At 24.8% G+C, this 19,905-nt stretch overlaps 2 protein-coding genes across 3 annotated transcripts in view; one reads left to right on the forward strand and one right to left on the reverse strand.

Annotated features, from left to right (window-relative positions):
- Window positions 1–8,225: 8,225 nt before the first annotated feature.
- On the reverse strand, window positions 8,226–10,034 carry LOC127281153 (cytochrome c oxidase subunit 5A, mitochondrial). Its single transcript, XM_051304692.1, has 2 exons — window positions 9,690–10,034; window positions 8,226–8,703 (listed from the first exon to the last, which is right to left on the reverse strand). The coding sequence occupies exons 1-2, from the start codon at window positions 9,877–9,879 to the stop codon at window positions 8,450–8,452; spliced, it is 444 nt and encodes a 147-aa protein (XP_051160649.1). The 5' UTR covers window positions 9,880–10,034; the 3' UTR covers window positions 8,226–8,449.
- Window positions 10,035–10,270: 236 nt separating this feature from the next.
- LOC127281107 (leucine--tRNA ligase, cytoplasmic) overlaps window positions 10,271–19,905 on the forward strand; it is a 31,422-nt gene continuing 21,787 nt past the window's right edge. For both annotated transcript variants that reach the window (XM_051304619.1, XM_051304618.1), the window contains exons 1-5: window positions 10,271–10,386; window positions 13,355–15,225; window positions 15,293–15,563; window positions 15,643–15,890; window positions 15,966–16,200. In XM_051304619.1, coding sequence (XP_051160576.1) covers window positions 10,384–10,386; window positions 13,355–15,225; window positions 15,293–15,563; window positions 15,643–15,890; window positions 15,966–16,200 — 2,628 coding nt within the window. In that variant the 5' untranslated portion in view covers window positions 10,271–10,383. The remainder of the gene's footprint in view (window positions 10,387–13,354; window positions 15,226–15,292; window positions 15,564–15,642; window positions 15,891–15,965; window positions 16,201–19,905) is intronic.

A 19,905-nucleotide genomic window follows, 5' to 3' on the forward strand; every position in this document is an offset into this window, starting at 1 on the left:
CGAAATTTCAAATGTCCAAACAAACAATCGACAAAAAAAAAATGTATTCGGCGTAATTTTTTAAAATTTGACCAATTAAAAATTGTCAAAAAAAAAATCGTGATTGGTCAATTCCAAAAATTTGCGCCAAATTTTTTCAGTCGATTTTTTTATCCGGACATTTGTAATGTCGTACAAATGAAAATTTGTATAAATAAAAATTTGGACAAATTCGCATTCGGCGTCTTAAAAATTCGTATAAATAGAAATTCGAACAAATAAAAAATTCGGCGTCTTAAAAATTCGTATAAATAAAAATTTGGATAAATTAAATGTCGGTGAATTGAAATTTCAGTCATTTAAAAATTCGAATCACATAAAATTCAATTGAATGCGAATTTTGATAAATTAAAATTCGATTAAATTAAAAATTCTTTAACGAAAAAAAAAATTCTTTTAAAAAAGAAAGTCATGTAAATTAAATTGACTAGAAAATAAAAAAAAATTCGTCGAAATATAAATTCGGTAGCTAAAAATTTAGTCAAAAATTCGTCTAATTCCGTCAAATTCGAAAATTGATTTTAAAAAAATAAAATTTGTATTAAAATATATTAAAATAAAAATTCGAATTCGAATTGAAAAAAAAATTCGCCCCGTAATTAAAATTAAAAATGATTAATTTCTATATAAATTATTAAATAATTAAATTTGTGAATTTTACAATTAATTGTCAATTATTGACGATTTGAATTTATCAGTTAAATTTTTTTTTTTTTAATTAAATTTTTTAAGAAAAATTGAAGAAATTTTGAGTGTAAATTGTTTATATTAATGACGAGTTTTAATTTAATTGTGCCATAGTAGATTTAATTACAATTCTTTTTGTTTTTATTTTTTTTTTTTGTTTAAAACTATTGTGTATTGTATGCAATCTTTAATTAATAATTAATCTATTAATCTTCTTTTATTTCAAATATTAATATTTGAAAAGAATTTTTAAAGAAAATTACAAAGATAGTGTGTAAAAATTTTTTTTTTTGAAATTTTATTAAATTTCTATAAACGAATATTTTATTTTCTCTAATTATTAGGTATTGTTTTTTTTTGTTTTATTTCCTTTTCACGAGTTGCATTAAAAATTGATCACAAAAAATAAAATTTCAAATACTTGATTAGTTAACTATTAAATTATTATTTTTTTTTGTTTGGATTCGATTTCTTCGCAAAAAAAAATTTGAAAAATATATTTTTAAACTATAAAAATTTGTTTTTTTTTCAAATAAGAAAATTTAGAAACAAAAAACATTTTTTTGATTAATTTGACATTTTTTCTTTTTTAGCTAAAAAAAATGGCGTTGCGATTGCGTTTTTAGGGTACGCACTGTGTGTTAATGTCTTAAGTACCAAACGGAAAAAATGAAAAAAAAAAAAAAAAAAATCTTTTTTTAAGTAGTTCGTGACAGTAATTTTTCACTGTGTATAATTCTAACTTTAAGGGAAATCATGCGTTTTTCAAATAAAAACAAAAATAAATAAATAAAAAAATAAAAAAAAGCTGACACAAAAAACATGGAAATGAAAAAGAGAAAAATACAATTTTTTTTATTCACAATATTTTCGGAACTATTACCGAAAATTATTGTTGTTTCGTTGGATTTAGAAAAAATGCGGGGAAAAAATAATTTACACCTTAAACAGCTAAAAAGGTAAATTTTTTTTTTTCTCCTCTGTACAATATTACAGAGAAAATATTCTAATGGCTATTTCAATGAAAACATTTTAGCTGTTTTAGGTATATTGTTTTTTTTTGCGTTCGTATTAAAAAAAATTATATATATATATATATATAAATGAGTGTGCTTTGTGAAATGATGCGTGTGTAGTCTGTGAAAAACAAAAAGAAAAAAAGAAAAAAAAAAAAAAAAAAAAAAAACCGAAGACTTGGGTCTAGAATTTTCATTCTCTTAATTAAATTTTTGTAATTAAATTTGTTAACAAAAAATAATTATGTATTAAGAATTAATTCGTTAAGGCGCTTCTATTTTTAATTTTAAAATTTACGAAGCAATTTTAAATTATTTTTTTTTATTCAATTTTCTTGAAAATTTCTGGATCCGTTACTTAAAATTTGGTACTTATTAGTAGAATTTGTTTTGTTTTTTTTTTAATTATTCGAATAATATAATTAAATTAAATAATATTTAATTTAATATTAATGTGTCAAAGTGCAATATTAAGAAGAAGAAAAAAAAAAAAGTTTTTTGTTATTTAAAAAAAAAAATTGTCTGTGTACCTTTTCAAGTTCCGGATTCAAAATTCCTTTACATTGAAAATTCAAATAAAAGGAACAATAATTTTAATGCGGTTTCTTTTTCTTTTGTTTGTTTTTTTTTTTAGAGAAGAATATTTAATGTGATTTGTAAATGTTGTGTAGAAATTAGTCAATTTTTTTATTTGTATTTTTTTTTCGTTGTTTTTTTTTTTAGAAAAATAAACGGTTTTTTATTCTCTGGAGATGATGTGTGTAAGAATGTGATTTAGTTGAGTCCAAAAAGATAATTTAAAAACAAAAATTTCCAAAATATTGCAGATTTATTTTTGTTCATTATTTTATTTTTTTAATTTTCTTTTCTAGAAATATTTTTTCGAAAATATTTAATATTTGTAATTAAATATTTTTATATTTGTAATAAAAAAAAAAAATTTGGGTAAAATTATTTTTTTGGACTAAACTAATTAAGAACGTAACACCACTTTCGCATTATATTAACGAAAAAAAAAACGCAGATATAATAGAGAGGCTAAGAATTTCTGACGGGTACAAATAGAAAATAAGATTTTCGAATAAAATTCGAATTTCTAACAGACACAAAAAAACACATACACACACACACATAAAAAAAATCATTGGGAAATAATTTATTTTGTAATTTCTATTAAGGATTTTTCTTTCAGAAAATTTTTTGATAAATTTTTTTTTTTAAAACCAAATAAAGAGATGTTTAGAAAAAATTTTTTCCGAAAATTATTTTTTTATAAAAATTTTCTGTTTTACGAAAAAAGGTTTATTAAAAAAAATTCTCGACAATTTGTTAAAAAAAAAATCGCGTTTCAATGATTGCCGGGCTCTAAAAAATAATAAAAAAAAAAACTGCATTTAAATAGTAAGTCAATTTTTTTATTTAATTTTTGAACCTCGTTCTTTCCTTCTTTATAAAAAAAAAACAATTTTCTTTAATTAAATTATTTATACTCTTCATTTTTTTTTTATACAATTTTGAAAAATAAGATTGAGCAAATTTTTATCAAAATCCGTATACATATCAAAAAAGAATTTTTAAAAATAAAATTTTTTTTTTTGGAAAAAAAAATTAGAAATTAAATATTTTTAAAAAGAAGGAGAATGAAGTTCAAAAATAATATTTTGGCGAGGGACTTAAATAATTTTTTTTTTTCTTTTTTTTTGGGTGAAAACGATGAAAGAGAGAAAGATAATTGAATTTTGTGCGTCGACGGTGTAACGTAGTTAATTAAATTTAATTATATGACATTTATATTCACTAGAGACGATATCATACGCTTAGGGATCATGTTGTTGTATTATTTAAAAAAAAAAGAAAATTTAATATGGTCAGTGAAAATGAAAAAAACAAACACAATCATCTATAAGACACAAGCCCTTAGTATTTATTATTAAATTTACATAATAATAATAATAAAGTAGGATCTTGTTGAAGGAGATCTGAAATTTCCTTGTCAACTATCCTCCGTTTTTAGTCTCGGAGATAACATGAAAAAAAAACTCCCCCAAAGAATTCACCAAAAGTATAACATTCGAAATTCACACTTATCTCTTCTTGATAATATAATGTATAAAAAAAAGAGAATTTTACAAAAATTCTTCACACAAATTTTAACGAACATATTTTCTTTTTAAAAAAAAAATCAATTATTAATTTTTCTATGAATTTATGTTAAACTATTTAAATTAACATAATTTAAATTTTTATCATAATTAATTTATTTTAATTTAAAAAAAAAAAATTGATTGGAAGAATAAAATCACAAATGTGTTCCAATTTGTGTTGTAAATATGAAAAAAGAAATTCTGTTTTTTATTAAATAAAATTGAATTTTTTTTTTTTTTCCGATGAAAATAGAGAAAAAGGGATAAGAGTTAATTTCGAATATTGTAAATGTATGTACATGACCTCATCATTGGATGCCATGTAATGTTTATTGTAAATACGTCGTCGGTGTGTCACATTTTTGAGCTTTGCATTATATTTTCGGTGTCAAATGGATACCGAGTTCAATAGCATAATGGATTTAGATTTAATTTAAGATACCAACGGAAACAAAAATATTAAATATAATATACATATATATAATAATCTCTGGTGTTTGTTCAATATTTGTATTTTTATTATTCTGTTTTTTATTTTTTTTTTTAGAGAAAAAATTCTCTTTTAGTTTTTTTTTTTCTAATAAAATTTTCATATTCATTTTTGTAATATCAAATTATTTAATATAAATATATTTACAATTTTAAGTAATATAATATTATTATAACTAGAAAAATTAAACGCGCGCAAGCGCGCCAAATTGAGTATTTAATTGTTTGTTATAAAGAAATTAAAGATTAATATTATCAATAATAATTTAATTTATTAGAATATTATTACATATTAAATGATAATAATGAAAATTATATGTTTACAGGCCTCGGATTATACGACTTTTTCCGACTTTTTTTCAAAAATACGACTTTTATCGACTTATTTTAATAAAATGCGATATTTTTTTTTACATTTGAAAAAAATGTAAATAAAATACATTTTTTTAGTATAAAATGTAGATCTTCTTCAGATCTTCTTCAATTCAATTATTTAACAAATTTTGAACTAAAATGATTCTTCACTAAATTAATTATTTTTAATAATTTTAATTAAATACATCACAAATTCAATTACATATCAAAATTATTTTTCAATTAAAATTTTTATGAAATTTAACAATTGTTTATAATTTATAAAAAAATATCACAATAAAATTGAATTATTTTTTGAAAAATTTCAATTCAAAATAAAGTAAAATTCAATTATTACCCGAAATTTTAATTCAAAGTCAATTAAAAATCCAATAATTATCCAAAATTTTAAAATTTAAAATTTAATTATTTACCAAGTTTTCAATTTAAAATGAAATAAAATTCAATTATTTTCTAAAATTTCTATTCAAAATTAATTATCCAAATTTTCAATCAAAAATGAACTTAAATTAAATTATTATCCAAAATTTCAATTAAAATTCAATTATTTCCCAAAATTTTCAATTCAAAATCAACTCAAATTCAATTATTTTCCAAATTTAAAATCAAATAAAATTTCATTATTCTCAAAAATTTGAAATCAAAATTAATTGAATTTTCAATAATTTGAATTTAAAAGCATCTAAAATTTAATTATTTCTATAATTTTCCATCGAAAATTTTTTTTTTTGAAATTTAATAATTTCAATTATAACTCTAAGGAAATTCAATTATTTTTAACTATTTTAATAATATTTTTTGAAAATTCAACTATCTGAAACCATTTTTCAATTAAAAATGAGTTTCAAATTATTGTATTTTGTCCGCATTTTCTAATAAATTTTTAGTGAAATCATCTCAAAATTTTAATTAAAAAACACTTAAAGTTTCAATTAATTTCAAAACTCTCAATTTTAAATCTTCTTCAATTCAATTATTTTACAAATTTTGAACTAAATTTATTCTTCACTAAATTAATTATTTTTAATAATTTTAATGAAATACATCACAAATTCAATTATATCAAAATTATTTTTCAATTAAAATTTTTATGAAATTTAACAATTGTTAATAATTTAAAAAAAAATATCACAATAAAATTGAATTATTTTTTGAAAAATTTCAATTCAAAATAAACTAAAATTCAATTATTACCCAAAATTTTAATTCAAAATCAATTAAAAATCCAATAATTATCAAAAATTTTCAATTTAAAATTTAATTATTTACCAAGTTTTTAATTTAAAATGAAATAAAATTCAATTATTTTCTAAAATTTCTATTCAAAATTAATTAACCACATTTTCAATCAAAAATTAACTTAAATTAAATTATTATTATCCAAAATTTCAATTAAAATTCAATTATTTCCCAAAATTTTCAATTCAAAATCAACTCAAATTCAATTATTACCAAAATTTTTAATTCAAAATCAATTAAAATTCAATTATTATCCAAAATTAATTATTATCAAAATTTTCAATCAAAAATCAACTAAAATTAAATTATTATCCAAAATTTCAATTCAAAATCAAAGAAAATTCAATTATTTTCAAAATTTTCAATTCTAAATCTTTTAAAATTTAATTATTTTCCAAATTTTCTATTTCAAATCAAATAAAATTATTTTCAAAAATTTTTAATTCAAAATCAATTAAAATTCAATTATTTTTAAAAATTTCAATACAAAATTAAACATAAAATTTAATTATTTTGAAAATTTTTAATTCAAAATCTTTTATAATTCAATAATAATATCCTTGTTAGACACCCTGAATTTAATAATTTCAATTATAACTCTAAGGAAATTCAATTATTTTTAACTATTTTAATAATATTCTTTGAAATTTCATCTATCTGAAACCATTTTTCAATTAAAAATGATTTTCAAATTATTGTATTTTGTCCGCATTTTCTAATAAATTTTTAGCGAAATCATCTAAAATTTTAATTAAAAATCACTTAAAGTTTCAATTAATTTCAAAAATCTCAATTTTAAATCTTTGAAAATTCAATTAAATTTAAAAAATGTTTTCCAAAAATTGTTTGATAAATTATTTTTAGTTTTGTAAAATTTAATAATTGTTTGAAAATTAACAATATCTGTTGAAATTTAATTATTTCTAAAAATTTCAACTTTAACCCTTCGAAAAGGATTATTATTAAAAAAAAAATTTTTTTATTTAAAAATATGTAAAATATTTTTGTTAAAATAAAAAACAAATCCACTTTTTTTTGGAATATAAATCGACTGAAACGACTTTTTTGTGTCTTTGAGTTGATTCGAGGCCTGTGTTTTTATAATTAATATTTAATAGGTATTCATTGGCCCCTGGTACCTTAAAAATTAATTTTTAAAAATAAATTTTTTTCAAATTACCATCTTGTACGAAATTTCCTGGCGCATCTTTTTTCTCATCATAAATTTTTTGTATTTCTATACAATTTTTGAATCAATATACAACTTTAAAAAAAAATTTCGTTTTTAAATGTTGTGTACTTCAGCTTTGTGAATTGAATTTCGAATTTGGAATTTTAAAGAAACTTATTCCGAAATTTGGAAACACAATTATACAACTTTGGCAAAAATGAGAAAAAGAATTGTCAAAATTTGACACGTCATAAGATTACTATTGAAAAAAACACGTGAAATCAGAAAAGGCCAACTTCAAGTTAGGACAGAAGGACAGACCAAGAATTTTATTATTATATAATTATAATAATTAAATTTTACAGTATTGAAAATAATTTATCAATTATAATTTTAGATAACATTTTTTTTAAATTAATTGAATTTTGAAAAATTTACAATTTAGATTTTTGAAATAAATTGAATTTCAAGTGATTTTTAATTGAAATTTTTTGTTGATGACGAATTTATTTCAAATTACAGAAGAAATTGAATTTTAAAGTTTTAATATTAAAAAATGCTTTTAAAAATATGTAATTGAATTTTTGAAAAATATAAAAATCATTAAATTTTGAATGAGTTACAGTTGATATTTTAATAAATAATTAAATTTTAAAAGGTTTTAAATTAAAATTTTTGCAAATAATTGAATTCAAGTGATTTTGAGGGGAAATTTTTTGATGATTTTTGTTGCTAAAGAATTTTGTTAAAAATTAAAGACAAAAATTGAATTTAAAAAATTTTTTAATTGAAAAATACTTTCGAATAATTGAATTTTCGAAGAATATTATAAAAATCATTAAAAAATTGTATTTTAAAAGAATTATAATTGAAATTATTAAATTTCAAAAAGGTTTAGATGCAAAATTTTTTTGAAAATAATAAAATTTTAAAAAGTTTTAAACTGAAATAATTGTTAATTTTACAAATTATTAAATTAAATTTTCTAATCCTTGGCCTGTAATTAGAAAAAAAAATTACACTTTAAATGAAATTGGGTCTGAAAATGAAATTGAAAAATTACTATTTTTTTTCTCTTGTAAATAAATTTTTATTAACGAAATACGCAAAGTAACAGCGATATTTCAAAAATTACTTTAATGAGCTAAATTTTCAATTAATTGATGTAATCAGGACTTGATGATGTATTTATATATTAGTTTCTAGTGGACTTTAAAGACTAGGTGAAACTTAACATAGTCCTATTTGCTTTTTTTTTTTTTTTTTGTTTTTTTTTCTTCTCTTTTTTCTTAATGAATATCATAAACATTCTGAAGCGCTAATTCAGGTTTATCGTATCCCAATTCTTCGGGTGTATTAATTCCCAATTCATCTAAAGTGGGTCGAATTTCTTGAAGAATGTAGGGATAAAATTTGTCGAGTTGATCGCCACATTTGAATTTCACCACTTCCATAAATCTTATTGCAACAGCAATATCATTTAAGCGTCTGCATGCCTTTAAAGCAGCAATAATAATTGCTGGATCGGGAACCATGTCCATACCTTGAATTAAAAAAATTTTTTTTAAATTTATTTAAAGTACTTCAAAAAATAGACAAAATTTTTTTTTTTCTAAAAAATTATTTTTTAACTACTTAACATTAAATTTTAATTAATGTTTAAATTAACATGAAATTTAAACTAAATTGACTTTTTTAGACTAATTTTTGTTTTAAATTTAAAAAAGTAAATTTAATTTTTAAATTAGATAATTAATTATTATGTACAAAAAATTGTAAATTTTTAGAATTTTGAAAAAAATATTCTTTTGTCGATGTTTTTTTTAAATGAAAATTTTATTTTAAATATAATTTACCAAGGCATTGAAATATGTTGAAAATTTACATTTTTATGTAAAATAAATTTATTGGCAAATTTTTTTTTTGAAAATAAAATTACAAAAAACCAAAATGATAAATTAAATTTGTACACATTGAAAAAATTTTATTTATTATTCAATTAATCGATTACTTTTCCAATTTATCAACTAAATATTTATTTGAACCAAATAAATTTTCATTGAACTATATAATTTTTATTTAAACCAAATAAATATTCTTTTTGAACTAAATAATTTTTATTTTCATCAAATAAATTATATTCGAATCAATAAATTCTGTATTTAAAATAAATATACCAATTGTCTGAAAAAATAATAATTTGATATTTGATAAAATAATAGTAAGAAAAAAAAAATTACTCTATTATTAGATGATTCGAATCGAAAATTTTTTTTTTCTCAATGAAATTTCGGGTAAAATAAACGAAACAAAAAGTTGAATTCATCTTCGCGAAATTAATATATATTTTTTTTTTGTAATACTACCCAGAAATGAAAGACAATTTAGATAAACAGAAAATAATACACAAGAGACAAAAAAAAAAATTTTTCACTACAGAAAATGATTTTTAAAAGAAAATTTTAAGCATACAATAAATTATAAAATTTTGGCAAAAAAATAAATATCAAAAATTTTAAATATTTTTACCAGCAAGACGATTCATGGCACTTCGAAGTTCCCAATGATCAATATCTTTACGTTCGAAATATTGAATAAATTCTGCATCAACTTCCTCGTCAGTCATTACTTTGCCATGAGATGATCTGACAGTCATTACACGAGGTTGAATTGCTTGTTTTGCCGCAGCAAGCATTCTTCCAGCAACAATTCGTAACATTTTGATTTTTTATTAAAGATTGTAACAAATTTTCTTTTTAAATAAAAAAGAAAATCAACCCTTTGCCGACTATACTTATTGCGTAAACGACAAGAAAAGAAATTATTTCAAGGTATCGCACTATTAAGGTCTATTACACAACACCATAGTGTTATAAATAGTACAGGTTAGATCAGAGTTGGGTAAGGACAACAATAACCTGTGATATTTTACCGTGGAACGTCTCAAATATTGCGAAATGAAGAATAAAGCTCAACCAATCAAAATAAAACATAGATATTTTTTGGACTTGTTAAAAAATAGTTAGCTAATCAAAACATGATATTTGGTAAAAATTCATTTTCATTGGCTGTGAATTTTTTAAGGGAATATTGTATAGGGAATTTTGAAAACTTGATGTAAAATCCCTATTTGATTGCCGAAAAGTCTTCACGTGTATTTTCACATTGTTTTTCGTTGTGTAGTTTTTGTGAAGTCTTTTAATTTTCTGAATAAAAAGTGAAAATGGTGAGTAAATTTAATTTTTATCGATTTACTTTTTCTAATTAACGCAAAAAAATTGAACCTTAATGATAGTGTATAAAATTTATATTGTAAAAAAGAAATATAAGAATCCTAACCTCAAAAACAGCTGGAATGTGAATATTGAATGACATTTTGCTATCAAGTGTATTAGAATTTTATTTTATATTAAAAAATGTCTATTTTTTTAAAATTACATACTGTTTTTTTTTCGAAAATTGGATCAATTTACGCAGAAATATTTTTGAATTCCGAATTTTTATAACGTAAATTTTTAAATCGATATTTTTTATTGGTTTCAATTCAAATGTTTACAACGTTTTTTTTTGTCAATGATTATAAGTGTTTTGAATATAATTTTTGGGACAATTATTTTTAATATTTCGAAAATTTGCTTTTAATTTTTCTTTAATAATCCATCGTTTCGAAGATTTAAAGATAATAAAGTGTGATTTTATTTTAATTTTTGAAAAAAAGGAGATTTAATATTTAAAACGCTAAATTTTATTTAAATAAATTTAAAAATTAAGCAGTTTCCTGTTATTTATATTTTATATTATTATTATTTATTTATATATATTTTTTTTTACTATTTAATTATATTTTTGAATGTAAATTAACTTTCTAGAAATTAAATAATTTTTTCGTACATAGAATTACAGAATTTTAATGTTAAAATAATAACGGCAAAAATTAGAATATCGAATAATTTAAATTAAAAATATTTTTTTTAATGAAACTTAAAAAATAAAATGCCTAAAGCTCTCTTTTTTATTTTTCCAATTCAATCAAAATAAATTGATTAATTAATATGTCGATATATAGATTTTATCTAAATTTATAATTGTAGAATGAAATTTATTTTTTTTAAATATTTTTTTATTAATTTGTTTTTATTTTTTAAAAATAAAATTCTTTTTTTAATCATCTATTTTTTTTAATAAATCAAAATCTCTATTCTTAATTAGATACATAAAATAATCGTAAAATTAATACTTTTATTCTGTTATATTTAAATAGTTTAATAATACAAATAATTAATTATTTTAATTTAATAAAATTACGTTAATAAAAATATATATTTCTAATTCTTTCTTACCGACTGATGGTAAAACAGTATTTTGGATAATAAAATATAAAAAAAATTACCGACATAGAAATCTACCTTACCGACTGATAGTAAAAATTACTAAAAATTTCCTCAAAATTTTTTACCACCAGTCGGTAAGGTAAATTTCTAGGTCGGTAATTTTTTATATTCCCATTTTCAAAATACTGTTTTACCATCAGTCGGTAAGGTAAATTTCTATGTCGGTAATTTTCAATGTTCTCTTTTTAAAAATATTGTTTTACCTTAAGTTGGTAATGTAAATTTCTATGTCGATCATATTTATAGTCTGATTTTAAAAATTCTGTTTTGACATCAGTCGGTAAGGTAGATTTCTATGTCGGTAAATTCTTATATTTACAGTTCGAAAAACTTACCATCCGTCGGTAAGGTAGATTTTTATGTCGGCAAACAGTATTTTAAAAAATAAAAAATCGTTACGTAATTTGTGAACGCTCCCTTATCGACGGTTAGCAATTTTTAAGAAATGAAAATATAAGAAATTGCCGATATAGTAATCTACCTTATTGACTGATGATAAAAAAAGTATTTTGAAAAATAAGAATATAAAAAATACCGACATAAAAATCTACCTTACCGACTGATGTTAAAAAAATTCATTAAATTTCCTAAAAAATGTACTATAAGTCGGTAAGGTAAATGTCTATGTCGGCTATTTTTTATTTTTTAAAATACTGTTTGCCGACACAGAAATCTACCTTATCGACGGATAGCAATTTTTAAGAAATGAAATTATAAGAATTTACCGACATAGAAATCTATCTTACCGACTGATGATATAAAAGTATTTTGAAAAATGAGAATATAAAAAATACCGACATAGAAATCTTCCCTACCAACTGATGTTAAAAAAATTCATTAAATTTCCTAAAAAATTTACTATAAGTCGGTAAGGTAGATTTCTATGTCGGTATTTTTTATATTCTCATTTTTCAAAATACTTTTTTATCATCAGTCGGTAAGATAGATTTCTATTTCGGTAAATTCTTATAATTTCATTTCTTAAAAATTGCTATCCGTCGATAAGGTAGATTTCTGTGTCGACAAACAGTATTTTAAAAAATAAAAAATCGCCGACATAGATATCTTCCCTACCGACTGATGTTAAAAAATTCATAAAATTTCTTTAAAATTTTCACTATAAGTCGGTAAGGTAGATTTCTATGTCGGTATTTTTTATATTCTTATTTTTCAAAATACTTTTTTTTATCATCAGTCAGTAAGGTAGATTACTATATCGGCAATTTCTTATATTTTCATTTCTTAAAAATTGCTAACCGTCGATAAGGAAGCGTTCACAAATTACGTAACGATTTTTTTTTATTAATTTTGACCCCCCCCCTCCCCATGTAACACGTTCTTGCATACATTAGCGCCATTTTTTCTGCTGTCCGAAACAAAGTGCTTAACCCCCCCCCTCCCCCAAAAAGTGTTACGTAATTTTTGAACGCTCCCTAAGGTAGATTTCTGTGTCGGTATTTTTTTTATATTTTTCAAAAATTTTACCATTAGTCGGTAAGGTAGATTTCTAGGTCGGTAATTTTTTATATTTTTTATTTTTCAAATTAATTAATGTTAATTTTTTAACCATCTATGTATTTAACTATGAAATTTCTTCCAAAGTTTTAATTATTTTTTTGAATTTTCAAAATAATTATAAAATTTTAATTTCTTTTAATCATTGAATTATTATGTATTACGGGGAGTTGTGTTTTATTTATTTATTTACATTTCAACGTTTTAATAACTAGATAAATAAATATTTTAAATAAATTTGAAATAATTTATCATTTTCAATAAAAATGTGAATTATTTAAATTTTAGGGAACCGAAAGAAAGGGTACATTTAAAGTTGAATATCTTCAGGCAATTGAAAAAAATATACAAGCCACATGGGAAAATGAAAAAGTCTATGAACAAAATGCCCCATTATCGGCTGATGGTAGAAAAGCAGATTCCAAATTTATGGCAACATTTCCATTTCCCTATATGAATGGTCGTCTTCATTTGGGTCATTCATTTTCCCTATCAAAATGTGAATTTGCCATACGCTATCAACGTCTTCTTGGTAAACATTGTTTATTTCCATTTGGTTTACATTGCACTGGTATGCCAATAAAAGCATGTGCCGATAAATTAAAAAGAGAAATTGAACTTTATGGTAATCCACCAAAATTTCCAAAAGATGAAATCCCCATTGAAGATAAAGACGACGATATTGTTATTAAAGATAAGAGTAAGGGTAAAAAAAGTAAAGCTGTCGCTAAAACTGCAAGTCTTAAATATCAATGGCAAATAATGCGTAGTTTAGGTTTATCAGATGATGAAATTTGTAAATTTGCCGATGAAAATTATTGGCTTGAATATTTTCCACCGTTAGCAGTTAATGATTTAAAATCACTTGGTATTGCCGTTGATTGGCGACGAATTTTCATAACAACCGATATTAATCCATTTTTTGATTCATTTGTCCGTTGGCAATTTCAACATCTTAAGGAGAGAAATAAAATTAAATATGGCAAACGTCATACAATTTATTCGCCAAAAGATCAACAACCTTGTATGGATCATGATCGTGGTAGTGGCGAAGGTGTTGGACCACAAGAATATACATTAATAAAAATGAAACTCATTGCACCGTATCCAAAAAAATTATCAAATATTTCAAATGAAAATATATTTCTTGTCGCCGCTACATTACGACCTGAAACAATGTATGGACAAACAAATTGTTGGATTCATCCTGAAATGCGTTATATTGCTTATAAATTATCAAATAATGATATTTTTATTTCAACTGAAAGAGCAGCTCGTAATATGTCGTATCAGGAATTTTTTAAAATTGAGGGTAAAATTGATATTGTTGCCGAATTAGTGGGACAAGATATTATGGGATTATCCCTTGAGGCTCCGCTGACAACAAATAAAATTATTTACACTCTACCAATGTTGACAATTAAAGAAGATAAAGGAACGGGAATTGTCACATCGGTACCAAGTGATTCACCCGATGATTATGCAGCGTTGGTCGATCTCAAGAAAAAGCAACCGTTCCGTGAAAAATATGGAATTAAAGATGAAATGATTTTGCCCTATGAACCAATACCAATAATAGAAGTTCCTGAATTTGGTAATTTATCCGCTGTTACTGTATACAATCAATTGAAAATTCAATCACAAAATGATCGTATTAAATTAAATGAGGCAAAAGAAATGGTTTATTTAAAAGGATTTTACGATGGTGTACTATTGGTGGGACCACATAAGGGTAAAAAAGTTCAGGACGTTAAGAAAATATTGCAAAATAATTTAATTGACAAGAAAAATGCTGTTATTTATTATGAACCAGAGAAAACAGTTACATCAAGATCGGGTGATGAATGCGTTGTTGCACTTTGTAATCAATGGTATTTAAATTATGGTGAAGCAAAATGGAAAGCAGAAACTGAAAAAGCATTGGCTAATATTGAAACATTTCACGAGGAAGTGAGAAGAAATTTTACACATTGTCTCAATTGGCTTCATGAATATGCTTGTTCACGTACCTATGGACTTGGATCACGACTTCCTTGGGAGGAAGAATGGCTAATAGAATCTCTTTCTGATTCGACAATTTACATGGCTTATTACACTGTAGCGCATTATCTTCAAGGCAATAGTTTTAAAGGCGACAAGGAAAATGAACTGGGAATCAAGTGAGTATTTCTTTCGAAAAAAATTCCAAATCTTTCCGATTTTTAATTTTGTTTTCCTTCTTTAAAGACCGGAACAAATGACACGCGAAGTTTGGGATTACATCTTCTTTAAAGATGCAAAACTACCAAAAACAACGATAAAAAAAGAAGCACTACGTTTATTGAGAACGGAATTTCAATATTGGTATCCAGTTGATCTTCGTGTATCGGGTAAAGATTTAGTACAAAATCATTTGACATTCTATCTTTACAATCATACGGCAATTTGGCCAAATCAACCTGAAATGTGGCCACAAGCAATTCGAGCAAATGGACATTTACTTCTGAATTCATCTAAGGTTTTTTATCTTCTCTATTTTATTGTTCAATATTTTTTTTTTTTTGTCAAATTTTGTTTTTTTAAATTAAAAATTTTAGATGGCAAAATCAGATGGTAATTTCTTGACATTATCAGAGGCGATAGAAAAATTCTCAGCTGATGGAACAAGATTTTGTCTCGCCGATGCTGGCGATTCAATTGAGGATGCAAATTTTGTTGAATCAATGGCCGATGCAGGAATTTTAAGACTATATACATTTATTGAATGGGTGAAAGAAGTAATTGAGACTAAAGATTTATTTAGAAAAGGAACTCCAAAAACATTTCATGATATAGTTTTTGAAAGGTAAGAATAAAAAAAAAATTTCTCAATAATTGGATTTTTACAAAAAAATAAACTTAATTTAATTTTCTGTTACAGTGAAATAAATCTAAAAATTCAAGAGACTGGTGAAAATTTTTCGAAAATGTTATATAAAGAAGCGTTGAGAACGGGATTTTTTGAACTTCAAGCTGCAAGGGATAAATATATGCAATTAAGTGCAGCAGATAAAGTAAATTGGCAATTAATAATGAAATATATTGAAGTTCAAGTACTACTTTTGTTGCCAATTTGTCCCCATGTTGGGGAACACGTATGGAAATTGATTGAAAAGGTATTAAAAATTTTTTTTAATTAATTTTGCTTCCTCGTGGAGGAAGCTTTGTAGTCCTTTCGTTTATAAAACTTTTCAAAGTGGCGGAAACAAATTTTTTTCTTTATAGAAACATGTTATATGAGATCCTGATCAATTGTCCGGATGTATGTATGTGTGTGTGTGTGTGGATCCCTTTTTTGTTTAGAAGATAACTTTAACAGGTTTTAATGGATTTAGATAAAATTTAGTAGGCTCATTTATCATATTAATATCTCAAATCTGACCAAAGGATTTTTAAAAATACCTCAAAAAAAAATTTTTATCGTCTTTTTTTCAAAAATTTTTTTTGGCGGTATTCCCGAACGATTATCTCGCGAATTTAATTTTTCCAAAATATTTTTGAGTGTAGCTCAGCATCCGCTGGACCAATCAAAAAGTGCGCCATACATTTTTTGTTCGCTACTTTTTGCTAAAGAATTTGGCGGTATTCCCGAACGATTATCTCGCGAATTTAATTTTTCGAAAATTTTTCCGAAATATTTTTGAGTGTAGCTCAGCATCCGCTGGACCAATCAAAAAGTCCGCCATACATTTTTTGTTCGAAACTTTTTCCCTATTTTATTGGTGGTATTCCCGAACGATTATCTCGCGAATTAAGTTTTTCGAAAATTTTTCCGAATTTGTTTTCTAGTTTAGCTCAGCATCCGCTGGACCAATCAAAAAGTGCGCCATATATTTTTTGTTCACTACTTTTTGCTAAAGAATTTGGCGGTATTCCCGAACGATTATCTCGCGTATTAAGTTTTTCGAAAATTTTTCCGAATTTGTTTTCTAGTTTAGCTCAGCATCCGCTGGACCAATCAAAAAGTGCGCCATACATTTTTTGTTCGCTACTTTTTGCTAAAGAATTTGGCGGTATTCCTGAACGATTGTCTCGCGAATTTAATTTTTCAAAAATTTTTCCAAAATATTTTTGAGTGTGGCTCAGCATCCGCTGGACCAATCAAAAAGTACGCCATACATTTTTTGTTCGAAACTTTTTCCCTATTTTATTGGTGGTATTCCCGAACGATTATATCGCGAATTTAATTTTTCGAAAATTTTTCCGAGTTTGTTTTCTAGTTTAGCTCAGCATCCGGTGGACCAATCAAAAAGTGCGCCATACATTTTTTGTTCAGAACATTCTTCTTATCACTATGGCGGTATTCCCGAACGATTATCTCGCGAATTAAGTTTTTCGAAAATTTTTCCGAATTTGTTTTCTTGTTTAGCTCAGCGTCCGCTGGACCAATCAAAAAGTGCGCCATACATTTTTTGTTCGCTACTTTTTGCTAAAGAATTTGGCGGTATTCCCGAACAATTATCTCGCGAATTTAATTTTTCAAAAATTTTTCCAAAATATTTTTGAGTGTAGCTCAGCATCCGCTGGACCAATCAAAAAGTGCGCCATACATTTTTTGTTCAGAACTTTCTTCTAATCACTATGGCGGTATTCCCGAACGATTATCTCGCGAATTAAGTTTTTCGAAAATTTTTCCGAATTTGTTTTCTAGTTTAGCTCAGCATCCGCTGGACCAATCAAAAAGTGCGCCATACATTTTTTGTTCGCTACTTTTTGCTAAAGAATTTGGCGGTATTCCTGAACGATTGTCTCGCGAATTAAGTTTTTCGAAAATTTTTTCGAATTTGTTTTCTAGTTTAGCTCAGCGTCCGCTGGACCAATCAAAAAGTGCGCCATACATTTTTTGTTCGCTACTTTTTGCTAAAGAATTTGGCGGTATTCCCGAACAATTATCTCGCGAATTTAATTTTTCAAAAATTTTTCCAAAATATTTTTGAGTGTAGCTCAGCATCCGCTGGACCAATCAAAAAGTGCGCCATACATTTTTTGTTCAGAACTTTCTTCTAATCACTATGGCGGTATTCCCGAACGATTATCTCGCGAATTAAGTTTTTCGAAAATTTTTCCGAATTTGTTTTCTAGTTTAGCTCAGCATCCGCTGGACCAATCAAAAAGTCCGCCATACATTTTTTGTTCGAAACTTTTTCCCTATTTTTTTGGTGGTATTCCCGAACGATTATCACGCGAATTAAGTTTTTCGAAAATTTTTCCGAATTTGTTTTCTAGTTTAGCTCAGCATCCGCTGGACCAATCAAAAAGTGCGCCATACATTTTTTGTTCGCTACTTTTTGCTAAAGAATTTAACGGTATTCCTGAACGATTGTCTCGCGAATTTAATTTTTCAAAAATTTTTCCAAAATATTTTTGAGTGTGGCTCAGCATCCGCTGGACCAATCAAAAAGTACGCCATACATTTTTTGTTCGAAACTTTTTCCCTATTTTATTGGTGGTATTCCCGAACGATTATCTCGCGAATTTAATTTTTCGAAAATTTTTCAAAAACATTTTTGAGTGTAGCTCAGCATCCGCTGGACCAATCAAAAAGTGCGCCATACATTTTTTGTTCGCTACTTTTTGCTAAAGAATTTGGCGGTATTCCCGAACGATTATCTCGCGAATTTAATTTTTCAAAAATTTTTCCGAATTTGTTTTCTAGTTTAGCTCAGCATCCGCTGGACCAATCAAAAAGTGCGCCATACATTTTTTGTTTGCTACTTTTTGCTAAAGAATTTGGCGGTATTCCCGAACGATTATCTCGCGAATTTAATTTTTCGAAAATTTTTCCGAAATTTTTTTGAGTGTAGCTCAGCATCCGCTGGACCAATCAAAAAGTGCGCCATACATTTTTTGTTCAGAACTTTCTTCTAATCACTATGGCGGTATTCCCGAACGATTATCTCGCGAATTAAGTTTTTCGAAAATTTTTCCGAATTTGTTTTCTAGTTTAGCTCAGCATCCGCTGGACCAATCAAAAAGTGCGCCATACATTTTTTGTTCGCTACTTTTTGCTAAAGAATTTGGCGGTATTCCCGAACGATTATCTCGCGAATTTAATTTTTCGAAAATTTTTCCGAAATATTTTTGAGTGTAGCTCAGCATCCGCTGCACCAATCAAAAAGTCCGCCATACATTTTTTGTTCGAAACTTTTTCCCTATTTTATTGGTGGTATTCCCGAACGATTATCTCGCGAATTAAGTTTTTCGAAAATTTTTCCGAATTTGTTTTCTAGTTTAGCTCAGCATCCGCTGGACCAATCAAAAAGTCCGCCATACATTTTTTGTTCGAAACTTTTTCCCTATTTTATTGGTGGTATTCCCGAACGATTATCACGCGAATTTAATTTTTCGAAAATTTTTCCAAAATATTTTTGAGTGTAGCTCAGCATCCGCTGGACCAATCAAAAAGTGCGCCATACATTTTTTGTTCAGAACTTTCTTCTAATCACTATGGCGGTATTCCCGAACGATTATCTCGCGAATTAAGTTTTTCGAAAATTTTTCCGAATTTGTTTTCTAGTTTAGCTCAGCATCCGCTGGACCAATCAAAAAGTGCGCCATACATTTTTTGTTCGCTACTTTTTGCTAAAGAATTTAACGGTATTCCTGAACGATTGTCTCGCGAATTTAATTTTTCAAAAATTTTTCCAAAATATTTTTGAGTGTGGCTCAGCATCCGCTGGACCAATCAAAAAGTACGCCATACATTTTTTGTTCGAAACTTTTTCCCTATTTTATTGGTGGTATTCCCGAACGATTATCTCGCGAATTTAATTTTTCGAAAATTTTTCAAAAACATTTTTGAGTGTAGCTCAGCATCCGCT

This window comes from Leptopilina boulardi, unplaced genomic scaffold (genome assembly GCF_019393585.1).
Source record: "Leptopilina boulardi isolate dan_hultmark-lab unplaced genomic scaffold, ZJU_Lbou_2.1 LbouV2_266, whole genome shotgun sequence".
In the NCBI taxonomy this organism is placed as follows: Eukaryota; Metazoa; Arthropoda; class Insecta; order Hymenoptera; family Figitidae; genus Leptopilina; species Leptopilina boulardi.